Below are 25,524 nucleotides of genomic sequence, written 5' to 3' on the forward strand. Positions count from 1 at the left end.
TCCCCCTGTCAGCGTGGGTTCTCTCCGGGCACTCCGGCTTCCTCCCACGGTCCAAAGACATGCAGATTGGGGACTAGGTTAATTGATAACTCTAAATTGACCATAGGTGTGAATGTGAGCGTGAATGGTTGTTTGTCTCTATGTGTCAGCCCTGCGATAGTCTGGCGACCTGTCCAGGGTGTACCCTGCCTCTCGCCCAATGTCAGCTGGGATAGGCTCCAGCCCCCCCGCGACCCTCAAGAGGATGAAGCGGTTAGAAGATGAATGAATGAATGAATAGTCATCGATTAGTCGACTAATTGTGGCAGCCCTTTTGGTAACTACATTTTGCTTTCGTGGAGTGAGCGCTATTGACTTTCAAGCAACTCAGACAGCTGTGGACATGATGCAGCAGCACAGAGGAGGAGAAACTTTCTACCTTAAGGCTCCAAGATAACATTATCTTCTCTCTGCTGCTTGGTAGTGGTGAATTCACAGCCCATCCGCCCATCCATCCATTTTCATCCGCTAATCCGGGGCCGGGTCGCGGGGGCAGCAGGCCAAGCAAAGCACCCCAGACATCCCTCTCCCCGGCAACACTTTCCAGCTCCTCCTGGGGGACCCCAAGGCGTTCCCAGGCCAGATGAAATATGTAATCCCTCCAGCGTGTTCTGGGTCTGCCCCGGGGCCTCCTACCAATGGGATGTGCCCGGAACACCTCCAGCGGGAGGCGCCCAGGAGGCATCCTGATCAGATGCCCGAGCCACCTCAACTGAGCCCTTTCGATGCTAAGGAGCAGTGGCTCTACTCCGAGCTCCCTCCGGATGTCCTCCTGGATGAGCTCCTCACCCTATCTCTAAGGCTGCATGAGCCCAGCCACGCCACGGAGGAAACTCATTTCCACCGCTTGTATCCGCGATCTCATTCTTTCGGTCACTACCCAGAGCTTATGACTGTGTTTGAGGACTGGGACATAGATGGACCAGTAAATTGAAAGCTTTGCTTTCTGGCTCAGCTCTCTTTTCACCACAACGGACCGGCGCAGTATTTGTATGTATATATATATATATATATATATATATATATATATATATATATAAATATATAAATATAAAAGAGTCAGGTATAGCCCTAGTAAATCCGTGGGTTACTTAAATCCTGCATGGGAATGACGGACTCCGCCGCTAACAATGAAGGGGTAGCTACAGAATGGACACTAAATGGCTATTGTTTTTTTGTTTTGTTTTGTTTTTTAAGTATGACACCATCCCCTTGTCTGCTACATCTTTCTGTGTTGGAAGGCTGTGCAGTGATCCGTTTGATGCACTGCAGCCAGGAATAATACATTTTTTTGTGGCCAGTTTTTAGCAACATCGCTACATTCTCCTGCTTTGCTCTTTTCTCGCAATAATGCACCTGACTGGGGGTGTGGCTATGCACCTTTGTATCTGGACAACAATTTTTTATCCACTATCCATCTAATTTTAGGGAGGCTAGAGTAATAGCAGAAGGAAGCAGTTTCACATTTTCGCAGCTTTTATTTTACACCCTCAAGTTTATAACAAACTTAAAACACAATCGAAACGCATGTTCATGATACAGGATCTTTTAAGAACATGGAACTTTCAAATGAACCAACATTGCTTACAATGAAGCAATGTTGGTTTCAACTTTAACAAGCTGGTTGAGCAGAGAAAGAGCACAGCCTTTGCACTGGAGATGGGAGCTGTGCTTTATTTCCAGAGAGCCACCACTGATCCACAGGCTTCTCTGATAAACTTGATAAATATGGGCTCAAATCTGAACCCATTCCTTCCTCAGAAAGATTGCCTCCCAGTGTGAACAGAGCACAGGGATAAGAGACTTCCACATCTTTTGTAAAGGGTTTCCTTCCACTGGTCATGAGCTACCACGGAGTTTTCTGTGTTATGCTAAGCTGAAAGCATGGCATTCATTATTGATGAGTCATGTAGGGCATTGTCTTGACAGTTCTGTCCTTGTTCCAGTGGTGTGTAGAAACATAATCTTTCCCATCTTGATTTTTTCCTTTTTTTTTTACGATGACCAAAGTTCAACAGTTTTTGGTTACAAACACCACGTCTGTCCAGAGACATGTGGCTGCATTAATATTGATGTTGTGTCATATGGAAAATCCTGTACGTCGTGTTTACAAATGCAGGGAATTCCTGATCTCAAACAAAGACTTGTGTAAGCCACCATATGTCTGACGCAGACACTTGTCTTAGGCTTGACATTTCATTGCACTTTCAGACCCACGCTGAGAGTCATACCGTACTCTGTGATTCATGTTGCACCTGCTTTCCTGATCAACAACATGTGTACACATCCATGCACGCAGACTTCCTCTGGTACCCCTCCCTGCGCGATCCACAACAGCAGGAAGCGTCATGGGAGGCCGAGGTAAAGAGAAGGTGAAGGATGAAGGAGGGGAGGATTGTCAGGGCTGAGGGTGGGGGAGGACATGGGGATCATGTCGCGACACCAAGGGGAGTGTGCAAGAGAGATAAAAAGGGGATGAACATGATCAGAAGGGATAAAGCCTGGTAGAGTCCTAGGCGATATCTCCCTCAGTCAGACAAGGCCTGCTCACATGTGCACGCATCACATGCACGTAACTCAAAGGTGACACTTTTCTCCTCCTGTACCTTAAATCCTTTCTCCTCATCTTTTCTTGCAACTCGCTGCCACTGCGTTCTTTGTAGTAAATGCAACAGCCCCTGCAAAAGCCAAGTCAGACATATTAATAAGTCTACAATGCATAGCATGCAATGGGTCATAAATATTACAGCAGGCTTGTGAGAATAGAGATCAGTGACTTTTATAGGAGCCTGGCTGACATAGCCTTTTAGAACATCCTCCTCTTTCCTCAGGGTATCTGTTTATCTTCAGGGCATCTGTTTATATCTGAGAATTACTTGTTGTGTATCACTTCGCAGCTCCTCAAGTTCTCTTCTTTACAGTGCAGTGTATGTCTTTCATTTGGCTCATTTTTCTTGACATTTCTGTTGTCTGTAATTTGTTCCAAGTGAAGTGTATAACACCTGCCTTTTCTGTGTGCTTTTTCCAGTTGAGTTTGACGACTGTGCAGGGAACGAAGATGTGAAGTTTGAGGTGTCGGACCCCAGATTCCACGTGGATGGAGATCTGAATCTGGTTCCTCAGCGAGATGTCCTGTACAGCCGGCCAGTCCTGTTTATCCATGGGCTCAGTGCACGTGCAGATGACACGGCACAAGTGGAAGTCACTGGACTGCCGGTCCAGTCGCCGCACACAATCAGGGTTAGTACAGTAGACTGCTGCTGCTGCTTGTGTGTGTGTGTGTGTGTGTGTGTGTGTGTGTGTGTGTGTTTCTTATCAGTGTCTTTGTTTATGCTTCATCAAAATTTAAAAGGTTATGCTTCATTAAAGACTGAAAAGGTTACCGTAATGTAGTATAACCAGACATAATGTAGCGGTGATTAAATAACAATGCCCCTGGGAAAATGAGAGACTCCGTGAGCTGCTTTTTAGTTTGATATTTTGTGAAATATTCTTATTTGCTTTCTTGCCAAGATGACCAGAGATGATTTAGATGACAAGGTTGGTGGCACTCTCATGCCTGTACTGCAAATCTACAGTCAGCAGCAAGTTAGCTTAGCACAAACACCAGGGACGGAAGGAAACAGCTAGCATGGCTCCCTCAAAAGGTAACAAAATCTGCCCACCAGCACATCTAAAACTGACTAATTAACACACTATATCTTGTTTGTTTAATCCGTACACAAAAAAAGTGTAAACATGACACATTGCAGTGTTGCGGGGGGTTGTGTGCTGCACTATACCTCAGCCAGGGAAAGTAACTTCTTGGAGTCGTCGTCTGGCAAACTAATGGTGACAACCAACTCAGGGAAGTTACTGTGCCGAGCCAAGCAAGAGTTTGGCAGTCTGGCTTGTGATAATGTGTCATTTTAACACATTGGTTTCTGTGCAGATTAAACAAATATTTAATTAGGGACCTTTAGAAGAGTTGGTAGGTGTTTCTTTTTTCTTGGACAAAGCTTGACTCTCCATTTTTTCTGTGTATTGATGCTTTGCGCTAAACTAATAGGCTGCAGGTGGTTGCTGTAGAGAAGACTCCAACAGTGCAGTCGTTAAGGAGCTAATTATTACCATTATAATAACTTTAGCCCAGGCAGTCAACAGAAATCCCGTGTCGCAGCTGAGACTCCCCTCAGTCGGTGGCTGTGAAAGAACCTCACCCAAGTAAGCATCACCTACAGCACTGTGTGCACTGATGACAAAAAGAGGAGTTAACTGTTGTAGAGACTGTAATGCCATTGTGATGTTTGTTTTAGTCCTTATTGGCTGTTCCTGTCAGTTACCTGGTGGTTAACTATGCTTATATAAGCTATGGCTAGAAAGCCTTGTGAAAGGGCAGGTGCATTATTTTTATACCTCTGTGCCATCGACAGCGGTGGCCAGAGGCATTATGTTTTCAGAATGTCCGTCTGTCCGTCCCATTCTTGTGAATTCAATATCTTAAGAATGCCTCAAGGGATTTTTCCCAATTTGGCACAAATGTTCACTAGGACTCATAAAAGAACTGAATGGATTTTGATTGTCAAAGGTCAAGGTCACTGTGCTCTCACAAGATATGTTTTTGTGAGATCACAGTGACCTTGGTCAAAGGTCAAGGTCACTGTGATCTCATAAAATATGTTTTGGCCATAACTCAGGAATTCCTATGCTAATTCTGACAAAATTTCACACAAATAGTAGGATAATAATAGGATAAACACTTTGTGACACTTTGTATCCACAAGATCAAAAGTCAGCTTCACTATGACATCTTTATGTTCTTCAAGTACTTTTCTGGATATTACTCAGTGTCATAACTCAGGCGCAGGAGGAGAGATATTTTGTCAAATGCTGAATTGGTGACACTAATCTTGGGTGCCCACCTAGAAACTGGGCTCATTGCAGAGGTCTTCTGTGCTGCCAGGTTGAAGATGTGTGTGTGAAGATTCCATGTTTTCACAGACATAGGTGTAAAGTGTAAGTACAACTTGACAGGTTCGCAAAGGCATACGCCTGTGAGGCAGTAATTCTGATTTCTTTTTAGGGCTAGTTACACCATTGTGTCACTCCCAGTAGTGTTCCTTATGTATTTAAATCTGATCAATAAAATTTGGGTCAAAATTCATATATTTTAGCATTGAAATGCTTTTTTCCCAAGCCCTCCTGAAAACATTTTTCCACATGACCTAATGTTGGTTTCTGCATAATGACGTTGCTTCATATAAACCCTCAGGCCTGTGATTCCCTGTGACAGAGCCAAATCTTCTTTAAGAATTTTGAGTTATAGAGATTCCAAATTCCTTTGACCCTTTAAGCGGCAATGCAGCACTGTGTACACCACATTAGTTTGGATCTGAAAGTCAAACTGTAACACAAACAAACTAACTGATCGAGGCAGCGGTAGACCAACAACTCACTTCTTCTGCCAGTTAAAATTTCTCCTTTTAATTCATGGAGTCTGGTGCCTCTGAAAAGAGCAATATAACAGCTTCAGTTTCCTGTTGGAAAGGGCTGTTTAATAGCAAGGTAAAGCAGTGAAAAAATTATGCTGCCTATGAGTGAGTACCTCATACAAACCCACTTCAAAAAATCAGAACTAACACTTTCAGTTATTATTATTATCATTAGCAATTGCTGCTTTAAACTACATCACTGCTTTTTGCTAACAGCTGAGTGGGCGTTTCAATTTAACAAAATCCAGAAAATAACGCAGATGGACCGACCCTTTAAGTTTTAGTAATTAGGCTGTGTGGAGATTGCTAGTCCTTATGTTACACACCCAGTATTTTGGATGGGAGATTTATTCAGCTTGTGTGCAGTTTCACCCAGTGTTAATTACCGAGTTAGCTCCTTTAGCCTTTTTGCTAATTCATTTATTATTTGGGCTGTATTTCTTGTTTATCACATCGGTAATGAGGATTACTCTCCAGTCTTTAGAACACACACACACAAACACACACACCAACACTTCCACGCCCGTGTTGTGGCAGAAGGATAAATAAGATTTAAAGACTGTAAACAATTTGTGCTCATGTGCCTGACTTCTTAAGCCTTCAGCAAAGTCTTTTAAGCCCATGTTCAGTCTCCGTGTCCTGACCCCACCCATATTGGCTAAAAACTTCACAAGCTATATAAATTCTCCCATACAGTTGCTCCAAAATTCCTATACAGACGTGAGAGTGGTGTCAATCTCTGCAAGAAGTTAAGTTCTCAACATGTCAGACTATTCCTTTAAATGTTGAGACAAGATGATTAGTTTAGCTTGATGATGTAAACATAGACACCAGGCTTAATTCACAAAACATTCATACATTAGTGGTTGTTACTGCAAATTAAAAACATTAGATGCCAAATTCATCAAATGTTCAGAGGCATCTGTTGTCAGTCTTCATGCACGTTTTGATAAATTCTAATCACTCATAAATGTGTGGCATGCTCCTGCAACCTTAATTATCATCAATTAACATAATTGCACTACCTCAGAGATGCCATATTAGGCAGTTTTGGAAACACTCACATCCATAATCTTTGAAACCACATGGACACAGAAAAAATAGCTTAAATTATGTCAGTATTAAGGTAGTACTCTGTGTAATTCAAAGAAAATTGCCTTCTATTTTAAAACAAGGCACTACAGCCTTAGTAAAAGATGACAGAGTAGTGGGAGAGCTCAGAGACGGGGATTGATGCAACATCACCAAAAAGAGCTATATAAGAATTTAAAAGAAAAGGTTTTGATTTACTAAAGAGGAACATGTGAAAGCTGCTTGAGGAGACCAGGAGAACAGCTGCTGCTGCGCTCTGCCAAACCTATAAGCATATCATTGCCATCACTAGAGATATGTCAGTTTCTAGTGCTGTTGCAGATGGCAGCAACAACTGAGCCCAGCACTAAATCTGTCGGCAGGCTGATGGAGTTAATGTCCATTGATAGACAGTCTAGATTATTGATCCAGATTGCCCTCACTTCAAAATGTTTAGCCCTTGAAAAGGCTCTAAAGACTTTGGAATGTCCCACCCAAAGTGAAAGACTTGTAAAGCGTTTCACTGTGGGTTGCTCATATGCTTTACACATGCTCTGATTCAGTGTGGTGCAATACTTTCTTGAATTTAAGAATAACTAGAACCACATAAACTTTGATGAATACCCAAATGTGGAGACATTTCTTGTGTTTTTAATCATTATTCATGCACAAGGTCACATGGAAGGAGGACGAAAAAAAAAAAACAAACACTTTCCTACAGGGCAACATAAACAGCTGTAATGCTTTTGCACCCGGGTTTGGCACATGAAGGATTATGCTGGCCAGTTCCAATTATATGGAAATTTAGCCAGTGAGCCTGCACCCCAACCCTGAGCTTTGTTTCTCTGCAAATGTGTCCTTTTGTTTGTGCAATCTACAGACATTTGTTTCCGTAGCCAGCAAATTGACTGCCATATAAAACTATGAATAAATATCATTGTCCCTCATTCATATCCTCTATATACCTCAGTACCACCTCAGTTTAGTCCAAATACACTAAGTTGATTAGGAAACATTTCCAGGGGCTGCAGGTACAGTTGGTGTTCCCTTCATTCTCTCAGAGATCATCTGTCTTCCTGCTGCAGTGCTCAGAGTCCTGCTGCTACAATTCCTCCAGCCCAGAGCTTAATGAATGTCTCCATCCCTTTCGGCATGAAGTGGCTCTCATTTGTTTGCCTCTCACCATAGTTTATTTGGTTAGCTAGTCCATGGGTGTTACCTTGGCAAGTCATTGAGGATATAAGTGAATTAGTCTTTTGGCAAGTTATATTTGGGAGGCGAAGTTCCTAGTGACAAATGTGCATGCATAGTCTTTCCTTTGTGCAAATGTGTGTGTGTGTCCATGGATCACTTTCACATGGCATGTATGTTCAAACTCTCTAATATGACCCACAGGAGCCTTTCCCTAAATTAGCAGCCTTACTGGTGGACAACAGAATACTGCACCTTGTATGTGACCGTTAATGGTTGCAGTTTGAAACATGTGGTTAAGTTGCACCAAAAGTACTTTGTTAGATTTCGAAAAAAGATCACGGTTTGACCTAAAATAAGTATGTTTGTTACTAAAGTAATGTAATGTGAAGTATCTTACATGACATTATTTCCTTTGAGTTTCTGATTTTTGATTGAACAAGACAGGACATTTGTAGACAGCACCTGATAGATCATTACCACTGGATAGCACTTTTTGAACTGCAAGCCTTTTTTTTCTCTGAACTGCCTCCACTGTCACTAGGTTAACCTGGTTAGTTTTTAGCCTGGTTGCTAGGCTAGCCAGCCACCTTTGCTAGGGATTTGGCCTGAAACAGCTAACTTTTCATCGTGGCTGTGTGTGGACATTGTCAGCCAGCGTGCTCACTGCTGCAAGCTGACATCAGACGTCTGAAGCAGGATCTAAAGGACAAGGATGAACTAACCCTGAGGTTTTCCACCGTTGCTATTGCCCAAGCTAAACATCTTACTGCGCGGGTATCCTCCCGCCACGGTAACAGAGACACCAGCCCGTCCACTGGGTGCTCAGTCTCTGTCATGTACAATGATACCACCCTTGAACTGGTTCTGCATTGATCAGAGGGGAGCCGATCCTTTCAACTGACATCCTGGCTTTGAGTGAACATATGTGGGCCATTCTTTGGACTAAACACAAGTCCCAAGCCTGCTCCACTCCCTGTAACTCAGAGTTGTGGGTCCTGATCAAGAGTAGCAAATGACGTGCTACATGCTCTCTCTGACCACACTCATTTGATGCCCTTCAGCTAAGCAATACATTTCAGTGAAGCCACAGTTGGGTGACCATCCATCCTCTGCCCAGGCCTCCACTCCCAAGCTGGTCGCTCCTTTGCTGCCACCACAAACCAATGTCTGAACCCACCGCCGACATTAGTCAACTTGACTCTTGGCACCCAACGCTGGACCGCTACCCATCGGGACCACCCTGCCATCACTGGTTTGGAGTGTCTCTCTTCTCCCCCTGCAGGAGGTCTGTGCTCTAACGAATCCGCTGCTGCTACTGTTGCCTCCCTGGACGCTGAGGCTGCTGCTCTCCTGGGCAGCCTGTCCTTTGTCTTCTCCATGGCACGCACCTCACCTGCTGCCTGTCCAGCTACCCAGGTGGTCAGGCATACACATCTGGGCGCGGTGCCCACCCTAGGTGCTTGTTATCCATGGTCCAAAATGTAGCGGTAAGAATTGGCTGATTTTTCTCCTACTGTGGTGCCTGCATTAAGGACATTACATCCGCCATTACATTTGATTCAAAAATACAACTCTGCCTCTGCAGTCGTTATCCATGCTGGCATGAATGACATTAACAACCAACAGTTGGACATCCTCGAAAAGGATTTTGTGTGCCTCGTGGACAGTCTGTTAGACACCGGGAGGCAGGTAATTATTTCTGGCCCCATCCCCCTCCCCCTCATTTTGGTGATGTAAATTTCATTCGCCTTCGCCAGCTCCATATCTGGTTAAAGGGTTACTGCAGGAACAGAGATATCCCTTTTGTGGACAGTTTTGCTGCCTTTTTAAATAGGACACAGCTCTTTAAACCAGATGGCCCCCATCCTTCTCTAAGAGGCTCACGCCTCTTATCTACCAACACTGACCTGGCTTTGCACTCCTGTTAGAACTCTACCTGCTGTAGTGTGTCTACCACATGGTGCATCCCTGGGCTCATACAATATTCCTGTTAAGATTATGCCCAGACTGAATTTTCGCAACTGTAAGCATTGTGTCTTAGACTGTTAAGTCAATAAAATTTGATTACAGTCTGTTGTAGTAATTCTAGTGCAGCTAAGCCCCTTATAAGACACATGCCCAGTCCATGTTGAATAAATCTTTTATTCTTAGTGATCTAATTACAAACCAAAACCTTGAGACTTGGCTCCAACCTGGGGAATGCTGCCCTCTGGTGGAGCTCTGCCCACCCAGTTATAATTTTCTGAATGTACCTAGGCTAACAGGTCGGGGTGTTGCAGTTTTGGCTCTTATAACAGTTTTGAAATTGTAACCTTAAAATTATGTGTCATACCCCAATATGCTATGTTATGAATTCCCAGTTACTGATATCTCTGGTGCTTCAGTTTCAAAGAGCCATTATAGCTGGTGACTTTCACATTCATAACAACAATCCCAACGCAGATGATTTCGTGTCTGACCCCAAATATCATTGTTGATGTCCCTTAGTGCCTTTTACAATAACCCAGAAACGTGTTATCAACTCTCAATCTTTTATGAACAGTCGTCGTGCATACGTTTTCAAGCTACTTTCCTAGTTTGGCCACTTCCCCGCCTCCCCTAACTGAAATTAACAACCAAGTTAATTGGCTCAATTGGCTTGGTTAACTGGCTTCACTTTCAGGGCTGTCCCAGTTATTAACAGAGCCCCTTGGATCACTGACTACACCAGACAACAAAGAAGGGAATTTAGGCAGACCGAACATAGGTGGAAAAAAGTCCACAATCTCCATATGAAGGAGCTATTGCTTTAACTGAACATGATTATTAAAGATGCACGAGCTGCCTACTTCTCTGGCTTGATTAATAGTAAAAAGCATGACCCAAGGTTTCTGTTTAGCACTGTTAACACACTCGTAAATCCCTTTCCTCCTGCCATTTCTGCATCGTTCGATGACTGTGAAAAAAATTATCTTTCTTTTGTTGGCAAGATTGATGGACTGAAGTCAAACTTTCAGCTGCCTGTTTTATCCCCCGCTCCATTCAGCAGTCCTAATTTATTGCCTGAATTTGCTCTGAACTCCTTACAGACCCTTGAACACTGTAGCTAATATGCATCCCTCCTCTAGTCCCTGTGATACAGCCCTCAAAAAAATTTAAAAATCCATCCTTCCTGTCTTAGGTCCCAGCCTGCTCTCTATCATTAACTTCTCTCTCACATCTGGGTCTGTATCTGACAATTTCAAAACTGCCAGGGTTCAGCCACTTCTCAAAAAGCCCTCTCTCAACCTAGCACAGCTAGAGAAATATAGACTCATCTCTAAACTACCCTTTTTATCAAAAACCCTTGAAAAAATTGTTAAGGACCAACACCTGAAGTTGGCTGAGGGTCATCAAAACTTTGAATTTCAGTCCAGCTTTCGAAATAAGCACTGTCCTCAGACTGCATTACCGAGAGTGACCAACACAATTCCAATGCATGCAGACAAAAGTGAATATTCTGTCCTTATTCTGTTTGATTTAAGTATCTCCTCTGACACCACTGCCATTTAACTAGATAGGTTCCATAATTGCATTGGCATTTCAGGTACTGCTTTAAACTGGTTTCATTCTTATCTAGTAAACAGATATTTCAATGTTTGTATCAACAATCACGTATCCTCCTCAGCTCCTCTTGTGGAGTTAGTCCTTGGACCAATCCTCTTCTTATTGTACATGCTTCCTCTGTCATTTGTTCGGCTACTTTCAAAGCATGTTATATCACTGTTGTGCCAATTATACACAGATCTATTTCTCTGCTAAACTCAATAACCTGAATCAACTGTCCTCTCTCTATGATGTCTTAGCTGTCACTTAAGAATGGATCTCTTTTGTCTTCCTCCACTTGAACCCTAACAAAACAGAAATTCCTTTAATTGATCCCAATCACTTTACCGCTGCAGGTGGTCAATTTGTTGGTCACTTCACCCAAATATTAAATCTATTGCTAAGAATCTTGGTACCACCTTTGACCCATATGACTTTTGACTATCATGTTGTTAAGTTTGTGCAGTCCTTTTTCCTTCAGCTCAGAAATATCGCAAAAATCAGATGTATGTTGTCTTCGAGAGCTCTTGAATTATTAATTCACACTTTAATTTTCTCTTGTCTAGATTATTGCAACTCCCTTTACACGTCCCTCAGTCAAGCTGTTCTAAATCTTCTACAGTTAGTTCAAAATGCAGCTGCCAGGCTATTAACTAGAACGACCTGTCAATCCCACATTACACCTGTTCTTGGAGCCCCCCACTGGCTCTCTGTAAAATTCAGAATAAATTACAAGATCTTGTTGATTACATATAAGGCACTGCACAACCTTGCCTCCAGTTAAATCTCTGATCTCCTTGTTCCTTATTGCACTTCTTGAACACTTCAGTCCTTAAACGTCGGCCTTTTATCCATCAGCCGCTCCAAATTCAAAACAAAAAGTGATCATGCATTTGCTCTTTCAGCCCCAACACTCTGGAACAATCTTCCCCAGTGTATTAGATTTACTAAATCTCTGGACTGTTTAAGCATCAACTAAAAACCCACCTTTATAGGCAAGCCTTTCTGTAGAGCTTCCTCATGTGCACATAAATCATGTGACATACAGTGACATACTACACTACATTGTTAAAATAACTCTTCATTGACTTTTGGTTTCACACGGGACATGAACTCTGCTCTCCTGGATGAAAGTCCAATTGTCCCCTCCCTCCCGCCCTGAGTAGACCTTGTTGCAGACGTTGCTTGACTTCCATCTTTGCTCCTGCAATAACTACTATGACCACTAGAGGTTGCCACCTATAAAAACAACATATATGTAGGTCAAAATTTCTCCTTGTAAAATTGAGCTATGTGGTCGTATTTTGGAGGAGGAGAGTCTTTTCTAGTTAGTACGAGAATAGGAGTTACTTTTTTTTTTTTTTTTTGCTATGCGAGAGGTCAAGCTCTAGGTCTGTCCACCTCTTGGGCTCAGATATCATTTCAACAGTTAGATAGATTTCCATGAAACTCAGTACGCACATTCATGGTCTTGGTGACTTTGACGATGCCCCTGACTTTTCCTCATGTCCTATCACAAGGTTGAAATTTCCAGTATCTGTGGGCTACTGTCTGTTATCTATTAGAATGCCATAAAATTTGGTCCACACATCCATGTTCCCCACAGGACGAATTGTAATAACTGTGGTGATCCTTTAAATTTACATTTAGTGTCTATGAGGTCAACATTTTGTCCAATGCTTTGTTTTATGACCAAATACCTGCAAAAAGAAACATTACCAGCATTCTGAGCTGCACTTTGCTTCAGGGCTAATTAGTGAATGCTAGAATCTGATATGCTAAATGGTAAACACTTCAACAGCTTAGCATCATTATGTTAACACTTGTAATGTGTTAGCGTGCTGATGTTGGCGTTAAGCTCAATGCACTTCTGTGCCTACATTCAGCCTAACAGAGCTCCTGGCTACAGCCTATTGGTCTTGTCACAGTGTGTAGTTCAGCATAACTTAAAAAACTAATTCTTATATATTTAATCAATACTCAAGCATTTAGATGTGTAGTTACTTACTGAAGAAGAACTGTGGTTTCTTGTAGCTCAGGTCTTATTGTAGAAGCATTTGCCATCTTTTCTATAAGTTACAATAACAGCAAAGAAAGCAGACAATCAGACTGATTGTAAACAAGATCCAGTGTTATTATTACCAAGAAAAGATTGCCAGAACAATCAAATAAGACCTAGGTTGTCCTTCAGGATGAGGGACAACATGTTGCTGTGTGACAAACAAAAAGCATTGACAGTTGGAACATACAGTACAGCACATTATTACCACAGTTTAAACCATTTTGTGTTTTACTTTTTGTCTTTCCTTAACTTTCTGCCTAAAGATTCCATCAAGCTACCCATCAGAGGAAGATGATTAAGTATTTTATCTTTCTGGTGGACAAATGCTTTTATGTCTCCATCTATCCTGAAGTAGATTTACTTAACTGTTAATTGCAGAGCACACACAGTCACGAAGTGCATAAATTAGGCAAAGGGAAGGGAGAGAAACAAAGATTAAAAAAAAAAAAAAAAAAAAAATGTTGGAGGAGCCGGGCAGAGAGGAAGACATCCTAAATCTAATAGAATGATATGAGAGAGGAAGAGTCGTCTAGTGAGGCAGGGTGGTTAAAAGCTCTCATTATTTCACTATCAATTAATCTGCTGAAGCTCCTCGAGCTCTGGGACTCACATCATCAGAAAATCTATTGTCCCTTTTTCTGTCCATTTCCTGTAGCCCCCCCACACTCCCCCACCTCACGCCTCTGCACCGTCTCAAGTGGCCCATCAAACACGAGTTCAGTGCTGCAGCAGCTTCTAAAGAATCTGTAACTAACTCATGGCATATTTAAAAGCTTGTTTCAATAAGCCAGGGGTTTGACTTGTGGAATGACTCTGCTGACAGCACTGACTGCACTGGGACTGCTGAGCTTTAAATCTCCAATCTGAGAGAGTACTCAAGGTAGTCGAGCTGCCTTGATGCCTCTTCCCTGTTTTTCAATTATTGTACTACGGAGCAGGTTTCTCTTTGAAATTGTGTTTTGGTAATGAAATCTCTGTGTTATGCTCCTGTCAAAGTTAAATTCTGCATTTGCCCAAACCTCCCTTTGTTTCCGCCCTAACGCAGAGTGGAAACATTCCATGATGAATTTACTGGCATAACTAATGTTATCGTGGCAGGAAATATTGGCTCGTGATAATTGATAAGTGCTGTGAGCGAAGGTGGAGAGAATCACTTTTTAATTCCTTTGCGCGAGCTGTTAGTTTTGCTGTAACACAGGCCCAGAGGGAGAGAGACAGCTGATGAATGATTCTTATTATGCGCAAAACTCTCGATTCAAAGAGTAATTTATTCCCCCTTTTTTTTTTCAATCGATCAATATATGAATTAATGAAAGAATGCATTTCAATTTAACAAATGCATGCTCCAAGATATGGAATTGTTTGTGTGTATTGTTCTGTGTTATTTTGGTTGCGTTGTGCAGAACAACAGCTATGCAGAACATTTTCTTACCTTCAGGGGCATTGACAGACACCATTCAAATGTAACAACTGATAAGAGGCAAAATAATCTGAGTCCAAAAGCCTATTTATTTTGCTTTTGTTATGTTTCATGCATTTGCGGGCACTGAATGAAACGTAATATTGCATCCTGAGCAAAATCCTCATCCTGCAACGGCAAATAGATTTTCTTTAACCAAGCATTCAATGTTTAGTAAGGCTTTCTGAGGATGACTAAGACGTGACATCTTGCAACCACAGCACAACATCTCACATTGTACCTCACAACACAAATAATCTTCCTCTCTCTGTCTCCATCCCACTCACGCCATGGCTCTTTAGCTTGTTCTGTAGCTGTCATTTGTTAATTCTGTTTACTGCCTTTGTCTATTGTTTGTCGGTTTTTGCATCGGCTCCTCCATCTTTTGCTGAAATGGTTTAAATATATCTGCTAACTTACACATTTTTTCTAGCTTTCATGCGTGGGAGCAAGTTCTGGAGAGGAAACCAAAAGGCTTAACGTCATATTAACTTACAAGAGCAGCAAAACAAACCTTTACCTCTCAATTATTGATATGCATTATTCAAAAACAGCTGTGCTAATTGTAACAATGCTTTGTCTAACATCAGATAAATACTAAAATCAGAGAGTACAAAAGGAAACATATGAAATGGTATTTAGCAGTGAAGATGACAGTAAACTACATTTTGATGAGACCTTCTGCCTAATGGTGCTTTGATTATCATGATTGAAAAGGATAACCGAGCAGCCCATCATTTTTCAGCCAGTGATCATTTTTCAGAGAAGTAAAGCATCATTTTTACACCATTTCCAGGCCCAGCTCATCAATTAGTGCCACACTGTGTATTGCAGTCAGGCTCCAATTTGGCTTTTAGGAGCCTGTAGGGTCAAGAATATAAGTAGTATTGTTCAAATTTTGGAATAGATCCTAAAATTAGGTGACAAGTGAAGTAGAAGAGCTAAAATTAGATTATGAAAATGATGCTCAGGTCTCTTAGATTTAGTTAAAAGCCTCTCTTCTGGGTGTTGTACCAGCCGCACATGAGAGAAACGTCTGACTGTGATGGAAGTCAAGGGAAACATGGATCATCACATGGATGACTTTTTCAGGTCAGCAGAGGATAACAAAGACATTATTTTAGAAATTGGTTTTAAAAGGAAGAAATGGAGAAGTTTCTTGATACTCAAAAGTGCTGCAATATTACACCAGTGGTAACAGAAATGAGTATAAGTACTGTACAGATTAAATCCCTCTCTACAGTGCTAATGGCTGATAAACTCAAAACACAGTTGTCAAGACTTCGACACCCAAACTGACATATTACAGATTTAGGATGTCCATTTAGGTTAATTGTGCTTTAGATAGCTGACACCCATATTGACTGATAGATAAACCAGTGGCAAAATGAGGTGATATACAAGAGGCCTTTTGGTGTGGCGCTCCTTCCAGCACCGCACCATCCTTTTAAAGGTGGTGAAATTTTAATGGCTTTTAATGTAAATGTGTTTCCTTTTAATTTCTTTTTCTCGGCTTTGCCGACAGACAACCAGCTAGCCACCATAACATGTGGAAACCTAGTGCTCACCCTCCGGTTTCCACTGGTAAGCTAACGTTAGCCTTGACCACTCTGCACAGCGCACCGGCCAGGCCAGGTTGGCACTAGCTAGCTGGGCTGCAAAAAAAAAAAAAAACAGTTACACAATGTTAACAACTTTAGCACTATGCTTTCATATGTTAACGCAGCAAGTCACCTGTCTGTCTCCTGCTAGACCCAGTTGGAGTGCAGTGCAGTAAACTGAAGAGCAGCAAAACTAACCTACAGACCGACATGTGTTACCATTCAATAGTCTTCTCAGCGGTCAACCTCTGACATCCCTATCACAGATGTACATTATTTCATATACTAAGAACACTGATAAGTTAAGTTGTTGCTGTATTGTTTTTTAACATGACATTGCATATAGCACTGTCTGAACCATGTAACATGAAAGCAATTTATAGCAATAAACAATTATTGTGCCCAGTGTTGGTGCAATTAGGTAAACGTACGTCTAATAGGTGCAGTTTTGCATGACATCATTTTATAATGAGCCTGGTTTGAAACAGTTGTGTCTGGATTATTTTCCGTGCACTCTCCCCACTATCTGCAGGTGCGATTGTACACACACATATAATCACTTTGGCACAGTATTAATTAAATGAGCTAATTGAATATTTGAAATAACCATTAGTCATCAGTGTCTCACTGCATTCTGCTTGACTAAGATGAAAAGTGTTTATGCTTTGTTGATTATACTTTAACAGAGTGTGACACATTGTGCTGTCAACACCAAGCTGGCTCCAGGAAAGAGTCTTTCCCCACAGACCCCCATGTTAAAATGCCCAATGTCACAACAGAAATATAGATGTTTACAGCCTGGTACAAAAAAAGGTTTTGGTCTCCGTAGAAAATTCGTAGGGGAATTCATTTTTTTTTTATAACTCACCTGTTTACATTTTACTAAGGGTGTGGTCGCTTTAAGTGACAGGCTGTCTGAGAGGCATTGCCACAGTCTATAGCCCCTTTAACACTTCCATAATGCTGTTATGCTGCCTTGTCATTCTGTACAAAACATATAAGTCTGGAATGGGATTACAGAGTTGTCTTGCCTTTAAACCGCCATTGGAGGTAGTAACAGCACCAAAACAAGGTCTGTATAAAGGGACAGCTGGCAGGACGGGATCATGTTATGTCAACATGTTATGTGTGACCCACCGCAGGGGATTTAACCCTTGTGCATCCTTTAAAAAAAAGTTCCTCTGGTGTCATGATGCCACTATGTTTAAAAAAAAAAAAAAGTAATTATCAATGTCTGGGATTTGTCAGTGATAAGGAATATGCAGTATTACACGACTTGACTTGACGCGAGTCAAGTGCCACCCCCAACACACACAAAAAGCGTCGCGCTGCGGGGCATCAACCGGATTTCTATTGCACACTCCAGTTCGCTAGGCTGGGAAGTACAAAATAGCGATTTTTCAAGGGCGGCGACGCTGGAAAAATAGGACAATAGCGTAAAGTGCCGCGGTGCGGCACATCGACGCGCATCAAGCCGCCGGCAGTCTGGGTTTGTAAATAGAAAATAATGGGGGCGGCTGTTTTGATGCGCGTCGTACACCGCCGGTGTGTTTTGGCCTTTAGATTATAAATTCTAACCTGTGAACTTATGGTCCATGTAAAGTGTTCATCATTGCTTTTTATTACTAATATATAATATATATAATCCTGTAAAAGTTTTGACTCTCTAATAACCTATTATCTTATTTTGTTTTAGAAATAAAGCAAAACTACAAGATCACTTCCAGAGGAAATGAAAAATGGCCTGAGAACACTTGCTCTTATACGAAGGCACACAAGGACAGGAGTCGACAAGGGATAAATGGGTTACATGTCCCCTTCAGTTGCGATATCTGTCCCTATTTCCATACTGTAAATCGAGTTGGACAGCTGTTTGAACCATTTTAACACGCGAGGATGTTTTTCCAAGTTGTACTGAACGCACCATGAGTGGGCTGGCAAGGTCCACGCTTTTCTACTTCTTTTCTGGGGAGGATGTGGTCTACTGTATGTTTGTACAAAAATGTACAGTAAAGCTAAAGCTAGCAAGAATCAGAAAACCCTGCACTCATTCTTTAAATCAAAACATGTACGATGAGTCAGGCCTTTTTTGACATCAGTTGTCTGACATTAAATGATGCCAATTTAGCTCAGTTAAAAAGCATAGCCTACTACTAGCTAATGGTTACCTTGGAAAGATGTGGCTTGCTAGATAGCTTTGTGCTAGTATTAGACCCACTGTCCCTAATTTGGACTCACTTTTTATTTGCATATATACATGTCAATATTTAGTAGTGGTGGTAATGAATAAATGCCATTGTTTAATATAAGGTAGGGTCATCATTTAGGATCTCCTAGAAGATCTTATATTTTATATTCTATTGAGTTTGAAGTGCACATGCAGGGAGCGAGGAATTGTGACTTTCCATCTCTCAAGCTGCAAACTCACTCACATACACACACCAATCTCCAACATCCATATCCACACACATACACCTCATTTTAGTTGCATACAGTTGCTACATTTGCCTGCAGTGCTCTATGATACAGCATCAGTGCTCCTAGTTGAAACCAAGAAAATACCATGTATTTGCCCCATAGAGCAAAAACAAGAAAATGGCTCAGTCCGGTGGGAATTGTAAAAACTACAAATTTGAAGCGAGGGCTCTAGATTGAAAGCATGATAAAATAGAATGCATGATTATATGTTGGCCATGGGATCAAAAATTGTGGGTTTCAGTGTACCTGCAGCATAACATCATTTCTATATCTGAAGCTGCATACATACATATGCACTAGGGATGGGTCACGATTTTTGAATAGTTGTTTTATTTTTGAAAAATCAATTTTTTAATGCGACTTTTACTATTCGCCGTCTTATTTCCCCCCTTTATTTGACATGCAGTTCAGATGTGAGATGGGTTACCAGCTAGTTTGATGCTCTTCTACAAACAGGAGAAACATGCAGAGACTACTACTCCGCGAGGAATGACCGCAGTCATTCGGGCTTTCATAGTCGAGTGCACTTCTGCGTTGTAGTTTCCTGTAAAAATGTCCGTGAAAAATCCCCGCGATGTGAAAAATACATGCCGAGCAGTCACCGGTGTGCGCGGTTGTAAAATCTGAGCTTCGCGTGCACAGGGCTTGCGGACGTCCGCTTTGAGTTCGCACGGACCTATTAGGGATGTTTGTGCTGCCCATCCCTAATATGCTACACACATACATACACATGCACACAAACCTATCTGACATCCATATCAACACACGCACTTCATGTTAGTTTAACTGCATTGGCCTGCAGTGCTCCAATACACAGCATCAATGCCTCTAGTGGAAACCAGGAAAATGCCGTATATTTGCCCCAAAGGGCAAAACATGAGAAAGTGGCTCAATCTAATGAAAAATAGCAAAAACAAAATTTTGAAGCCGGGGCTCTAGATTGAAACTATGATATTGTAGAATGCATGACTTGCGATAAAATTCGGTGGGACCATTTTTGTCCTCATGTATATATGTATATGTGTGTGTGTGTGTGTGTGTGATACACATTAACACAGCCTAAAGAAATTACAAAATCAAAAAAATTAAAAAGCCAAAAGCTCAAAAATGTCAAGGATCCACGATAAAAAGTAGCTGTAGTAGTTAGCAGCTAACTCAAAAAAGAAGAGCAACGACCAAAAATGTCTGCAAATTGGGAAAGCGTTGAGGTCTGGGAGCCCCTTGCCCTCCAAACAGAGAACAAGATCAGCCTCCATTTACCAGGCACAGTAAATGATTGTTATTGGCATGTTATGCTATTGTCATTGTTGATAAAGCGCTGTAAATGTGTCTGTTATATGTACCACAAGAGGCAGCCACTGTTATGTTTCATGTCACACCTGTCATGCCTCTTTTGCTTCTGCAATATTGGCGTGCTGTCTAAAGTCACACTCTGGAGTGGCATGATGCTGCCGTTGTTTGGTTCTTTGTAAAAAATGCAAACGCAACTTAAAGAAGGGACCTCTAAAGCATGATCCCTGTGTAAAAAGGGCTTATGACATCACTTCTGGCTTTGAAAATCAAAGATGGCAATGACGAAAATGCCCAAACGAAGTCCACAAATCAATGGATGACTCATGGTTGCTATGCCCAGTGTTTTTAATACAGTCGGTGGTCAACACCGACATTGAAGGACATGTTACAAGGAGAGTATGTACATTTATTATGTAGTTTTGTACATATATACTGCTGACTAACATAGATGAGCTTAGCTGTGTATTAGGACTGATTGATTGCATGACCTGGCTGCATATCCAAGAGTTTATTCCACACGGAATAGCTGTCCATCCCTGTCACCAGTGGCCGATGCTGGCCTTGATATTATCCATTTCTCACCATGTCTCCCACACATTGTCAGGAATGAGTAATGACACTTCTCAATATAGCATTGAGAGTGAAAATGGCAGAATGGACAAGGACGTGACTTTACTGCCACAGTAACTCTGCGCTCAGATGACAATGACAAAAGCTCCATCTTTCTCTCCCTCGCACATGCAGGGACACACACACACACAACTATACACATATTTACTGTACTGTAGTAGAGTAAATATGCATGTAAAAGCTATAAATGCTACATGTGTCCTCCAGTCTGGTTGGTCAAATATATTCAGATCTTCTCAACAAGACTTTCTATCTTGCCATGACACTTTCAACTCAGTACACTGAAATGCCCTAATGATCATTTGAGAGACAGAGAGAGAAGCAAATGTATTAAGGCTGGATCAGGGTTGATGGTGCGGCAGTAATTTATGAACAGGACACATTAAAGATTCATGGCTTCCTTCTCTTATGGTGTCACCGAGCTGTACGAACACTATTCATCACACATGCAGACTGCGGAGAGAAAAAGTGTGAAGAGCAGCTATTGCTAAGTGTGAGAAAAGAAAGAGGTAAAGCTGCAATGTGGCAGGTAAAAAGGTGCAAGTATGGAAAGCAGAGCTGCAAGTTGCCTTTTTCTAAAATACCCCGGGACGAGCCGTCCTCTACGAACAAGACAAACGTCTCTGTGTCCAACTGAACACACCTGTCAGTGCGTCTCGCTCTTTTGATCCACCTGCAGAACATTGATAGGTTTTCAAGTGCCATCACTCCCTTTCCACATCTGCTATATCGCAGCTCAGTGAAGACGTGGATTTGACGGCATGATCTGTCACAGCCCTAACCCCTGTCACCAGTCCCCACATTCAGCCACTAAAATTACCTCATGGTGCCTGTTTGCCTCCCAGCTCTTCTTCCCCTCCTTCACAAATATCACACAGCTGAGACCTGTGCATGATGGGATTGATGCACTCATCCCCTGGCTCCAGACTCAGGCCGGATTTTTTACAGGCAGTGCTTAAAAGTCCATCAACCCTCATGCGAACTGGTCGCATACATGTACACACACCACTGCCTGTGCTCTTTAGACACAAGATAGGTCCTATAATCTCTCACAGCTTTGTGCAGCGTTCTGTTTAACCGCTTCAGGTCCAGTTTCAGATTTCTGTCTTTGACATTTGGAAGGTCATCCGCCAGTGGGTCTGATAAGAGTGGCCATTTCAGAGACTGCTCGGTGTGTCTTTGGTTTGTTCTGGTCGGGTTGTGTTTATGATTACTGTGTCATTGTGTTCTCTCTGACCTTTGTAGCTAGGAGGGGGGTGGTGGGTGAGACAGTTAGTGGTGTGAGTGTTTGCCGTTGCCCTCTCTGTCTGAGTGTCGGCACTGTGCTGTAAACAAATGGCTCCGTTTTTTTTCCCTCTTACCTGTTCTCTTTCCGTCATTCTGACAGGGTGAGAGTGGTGCCAGAGTCCCTGTCAGCCAAGAACAGGAGTGTGAACAGTAAACACGCAAACAATCCCCTGCATACACACACACACACACACACACACACACACACACACACACACACACACACAACCACAGCCCTGTGCAGTGCACATCGTCAATAAAGGGTTGTACAGTAGGCTATAAAAGATGAAGGACAAAAGAGAATATTTGCATTGTAAATGAAACCACAGAAACCTCAGGTCGGTATTTTCCCTTTCATATTGAAACTGTGTTGTCATCCTATCCAGGGCTCAACGACTGGGCTCGTTTCTGTGTTGTTTCTTTCACTCACATTGTTCTGTCATTTTGCTCAACATTTAGGCAGTGATTGCCTTTGCGTGGACAATGGACTGTGGTCACATGGGGCCAGTTAGATTAGTGTGAGGAAGGTTCACTAAGGTCCAACTGAAATCACATTTATCTCTTTACTGTCAAAAATACAGTCAAAGTGATATTTTTCTTTTTTGGTATAGTGTTTTTTATCATCAAGGAAGAAAAAGGTCTTTTGGAAAATAACAGAAAATGCTCTTTTTCAGCAAAGCCCCCTGGAGGATCATTTCAATGTCGAAGCCCTGGCAGTGGGAAGAAAGACAAAATAAACAAGCTCACACAGAAAAACTGGCTAAATCATTGGTATACGATGTGTGGTAATGAATGGTGAGGCAGTAGTTTGCTTATTACTATTCTGAATGGTCATAGTAATGAGAGGGTCTCAGGAGGATAAATATTTTGGTATTTTTCTGGATTCAAAAGTTATATTTAAATTTGACACTGACACACTTGTCAACGAGCTACGACAATTTTTTTTTATATATTTGCACAGAAATAGAGTTAATATTCCTGTGCTCAGTAGTAGTGCATAATTGAAGCCATTTTCTTATCTGTTTTGGATTACCGTGATGTTCTCTATAGACACACCTCTGCCTCTTAAACCCCAGACTCTGTTTGTCACTCTGCCCTAGGATGTATTACTGGTAACCATTACTCTACTCATCGTTGCATCTTGTGTGAAAAGGTTGAGCAGCCATCCCTAACAATAAGATGTGATAGGCATTGGTTTCTTTTTTCTTTTTGTTCACAGAGCCCTAAATGGCAACATGCCTTCATTTATCACTTCTTTATTAAACTGGTCCCGTCGTCATTATTCAACTCGTTCAAGTGGCTAATGCTTGAAGTCCCACATGCAAGCACTGAGTTTGGGGGAACTGACTTGAGTTGTTGTGCTGTAGACACTTGGAACAATTAACAACACACATTCAGAGTTACCACGCTTGAACCTGTAGGTCAATTTAAAACCATAATTATAAACTACTCTGCTTTGGCATGTAAAAGTGTCTGTGTTCTGTTGTTGTTTGTTTGTTTTCTAGTGTTTTTCTGTGTTTTATTTTGTTTAAATCATACTGTCAGCATTGCAAATGAGGGCATACTCTCAGTGATTCCTCAAGATTGTTTGTTTCGTTTTGTCTATACTCCCGTTTCCATCTACCCTCATGTATGTATTGTCACTTCCTTGATTTTTTTGCACTGCCCTTTGCATCAACAGAAAAAAATGATCCCTCGAAATGTAAATAAAGATTGAATGAATGATCAGACTAAAATGACATGAAGTAGCTAATCAAGCTAATTAACTCACTAGGCTGCACACTGAAGTTAGAAATGCACTTTCCCTGATGGGTGTTAGTTTGGTTGCTAGTTCAGCATACCAAGACAAACCACCAGATGAGTATTCGTGTTTGTGAGTTAGATGAGTAGCATTAGCAGAAAAACTAACGTGTTCAAAGTCTGTAGCAGACTGCTGTCTGGTTGTTGGTCAGAGTGACTGTCTCCCTATGAGTCAGCGCTGACCTCACTGCTCAATGCAAAGATTTCCTTGGCTGTACGAAACATTTTCGGCTAATTGCAAAGTGGGAGGGCTGCTGGTTCCTGGAAATGTTTTCCTTCTTTCTGTATTGAATACAGAACATAGCCTACAGAGGTGCAGTAATGTAATTTCAGTGTTGTCAATCTCATCCTTAGCTTTCACTTGCCATTGGTGCTACATGCTGCATCTAGGGAGTTGTAGTTATTATCTTCCTCAAAAGTTTTTATATACAACAACTTGTTCCTTTGGTTTTTCATCAAAGAACCAGATATTTTTAAAAGCAGTTCTTCATTTTATGTACTGATGATTTAGCGGGAAGAGTTTCACACTGATTCACACTGTAAAAGAGCTCCAACTTCGAGTCATGTGACTTTATCTATGGGGAAAATGAATTGGACCTACTTGTAGAACTTCTGGAAGCAGGGGTGCCCGAAATAACCTCACCTACTTTACCATCTATGGCTCTCTGACTGGTAGGTGCAAAGACACAGGGTGCTATCCTGACACAAAAAGATGTAAGCCTTTCTTTCTTTTGGGTACTGTAATTGTCTCAAAGATGAGCATGGAGATAAACTTACAGAGCATATATGTATGCTGTAGCAGGAAAAAAGTCTTTAAGCAAGTGATTAATATCCCTGGATCAATCATACTAAATACAGCGTTTACTGGGTGAAGAATGGAGGCTTTACAATAAACGCGATATCAGTGAGGAGTTCCCTGCTGAGAGTGAAAACCAGAGAAACAATATTCTCACTATTAATTGGTGTATTACTGGAGTACAAGTATGAGAAGAAAAGCAGCAGAGGCTAATCACCAATGACGCACATTATACACTCTAGTTTCTCCCACTGTGTGTGTGTGTGTGTGTGTGTGTGTGTGTGTGTGTGTGTGTGTGTGTGTTTCAGTTGAAATAGTTTTGCCAGATCAGAGGCAAACTGTTATAGGGCAAGTGAATTGAGTTACTTGCTGTAGTCTGTATAGAAGTTACGCATGATCATTTGCTTGGACAGTACCTTTCTGTACTCATGTTTGATCCTTGCAGTATGATTACCATCAATATAAGATAGACTTTACCCAATAGAATGATGCCTAAACTATTAAGACTAGCTGATACTGGGTGCCCTGGCAGCTGACGGGTTAGAGCACACACGATTAAGGCTGAGTCCCGGGCAGCGTCGAGGGTTTGAGTCCGGCCCAGGACCCTTTGCTGCAGGTCTACCCCTCTCTCTCTCCTTTTGTATCATTCTCACCATCACAATAAAGCATCAAAATGCCCAAAAATCTTTTTTTTTTACCTTAAAAAACCCCAAAAAACTAGTAGATATAACTTGCTGTGGCTTTTGTGCTGAAAAAGTGAATCTCAAAGACCTTTAGTG

The 25,524-nt window shown here is 41.7% G+C and overlaps 1 protein-coding gene across 1 annotated transcript in view; it reads left to right on the top strand.

Annotated features, from left to right (window-relative positions):
* Positions 1-25,524, top strand: part of cdh13 (cadherin 13, H-cadherin (heart)) — a 460,534-nt gene that overhangs the window by 160,525 nt on the left and 274,485 nt on the right. The window contains exon 3 of the mRNA XM_049574962.1: positions 3,068-3,279. Within this exon, the coding sequence (XP_049430919.1) occupies positions 3,068-3,279 (212 nt within the window). The remainder of the gene's footprint in view (positions 1-3,067; positions 3,280-25,524) is intronic.

This window comes from Epinephelus fuscoguttatus, linkage group LG4 (assembly GCF_011397635.1).
Source record: "Epinephelus fuscoguttatus linkage group LG4, E.fuscoguttatus.final_Chr_v1".
In the NCBI taxonomy this organism is placed as follows: domain Eukaryota; kingdom Metazoa; phylum Chordata; class Actinopteri; order Perciformes; family Serranidae; genus Epinephelus; species Epinephelus fuscoguttatus.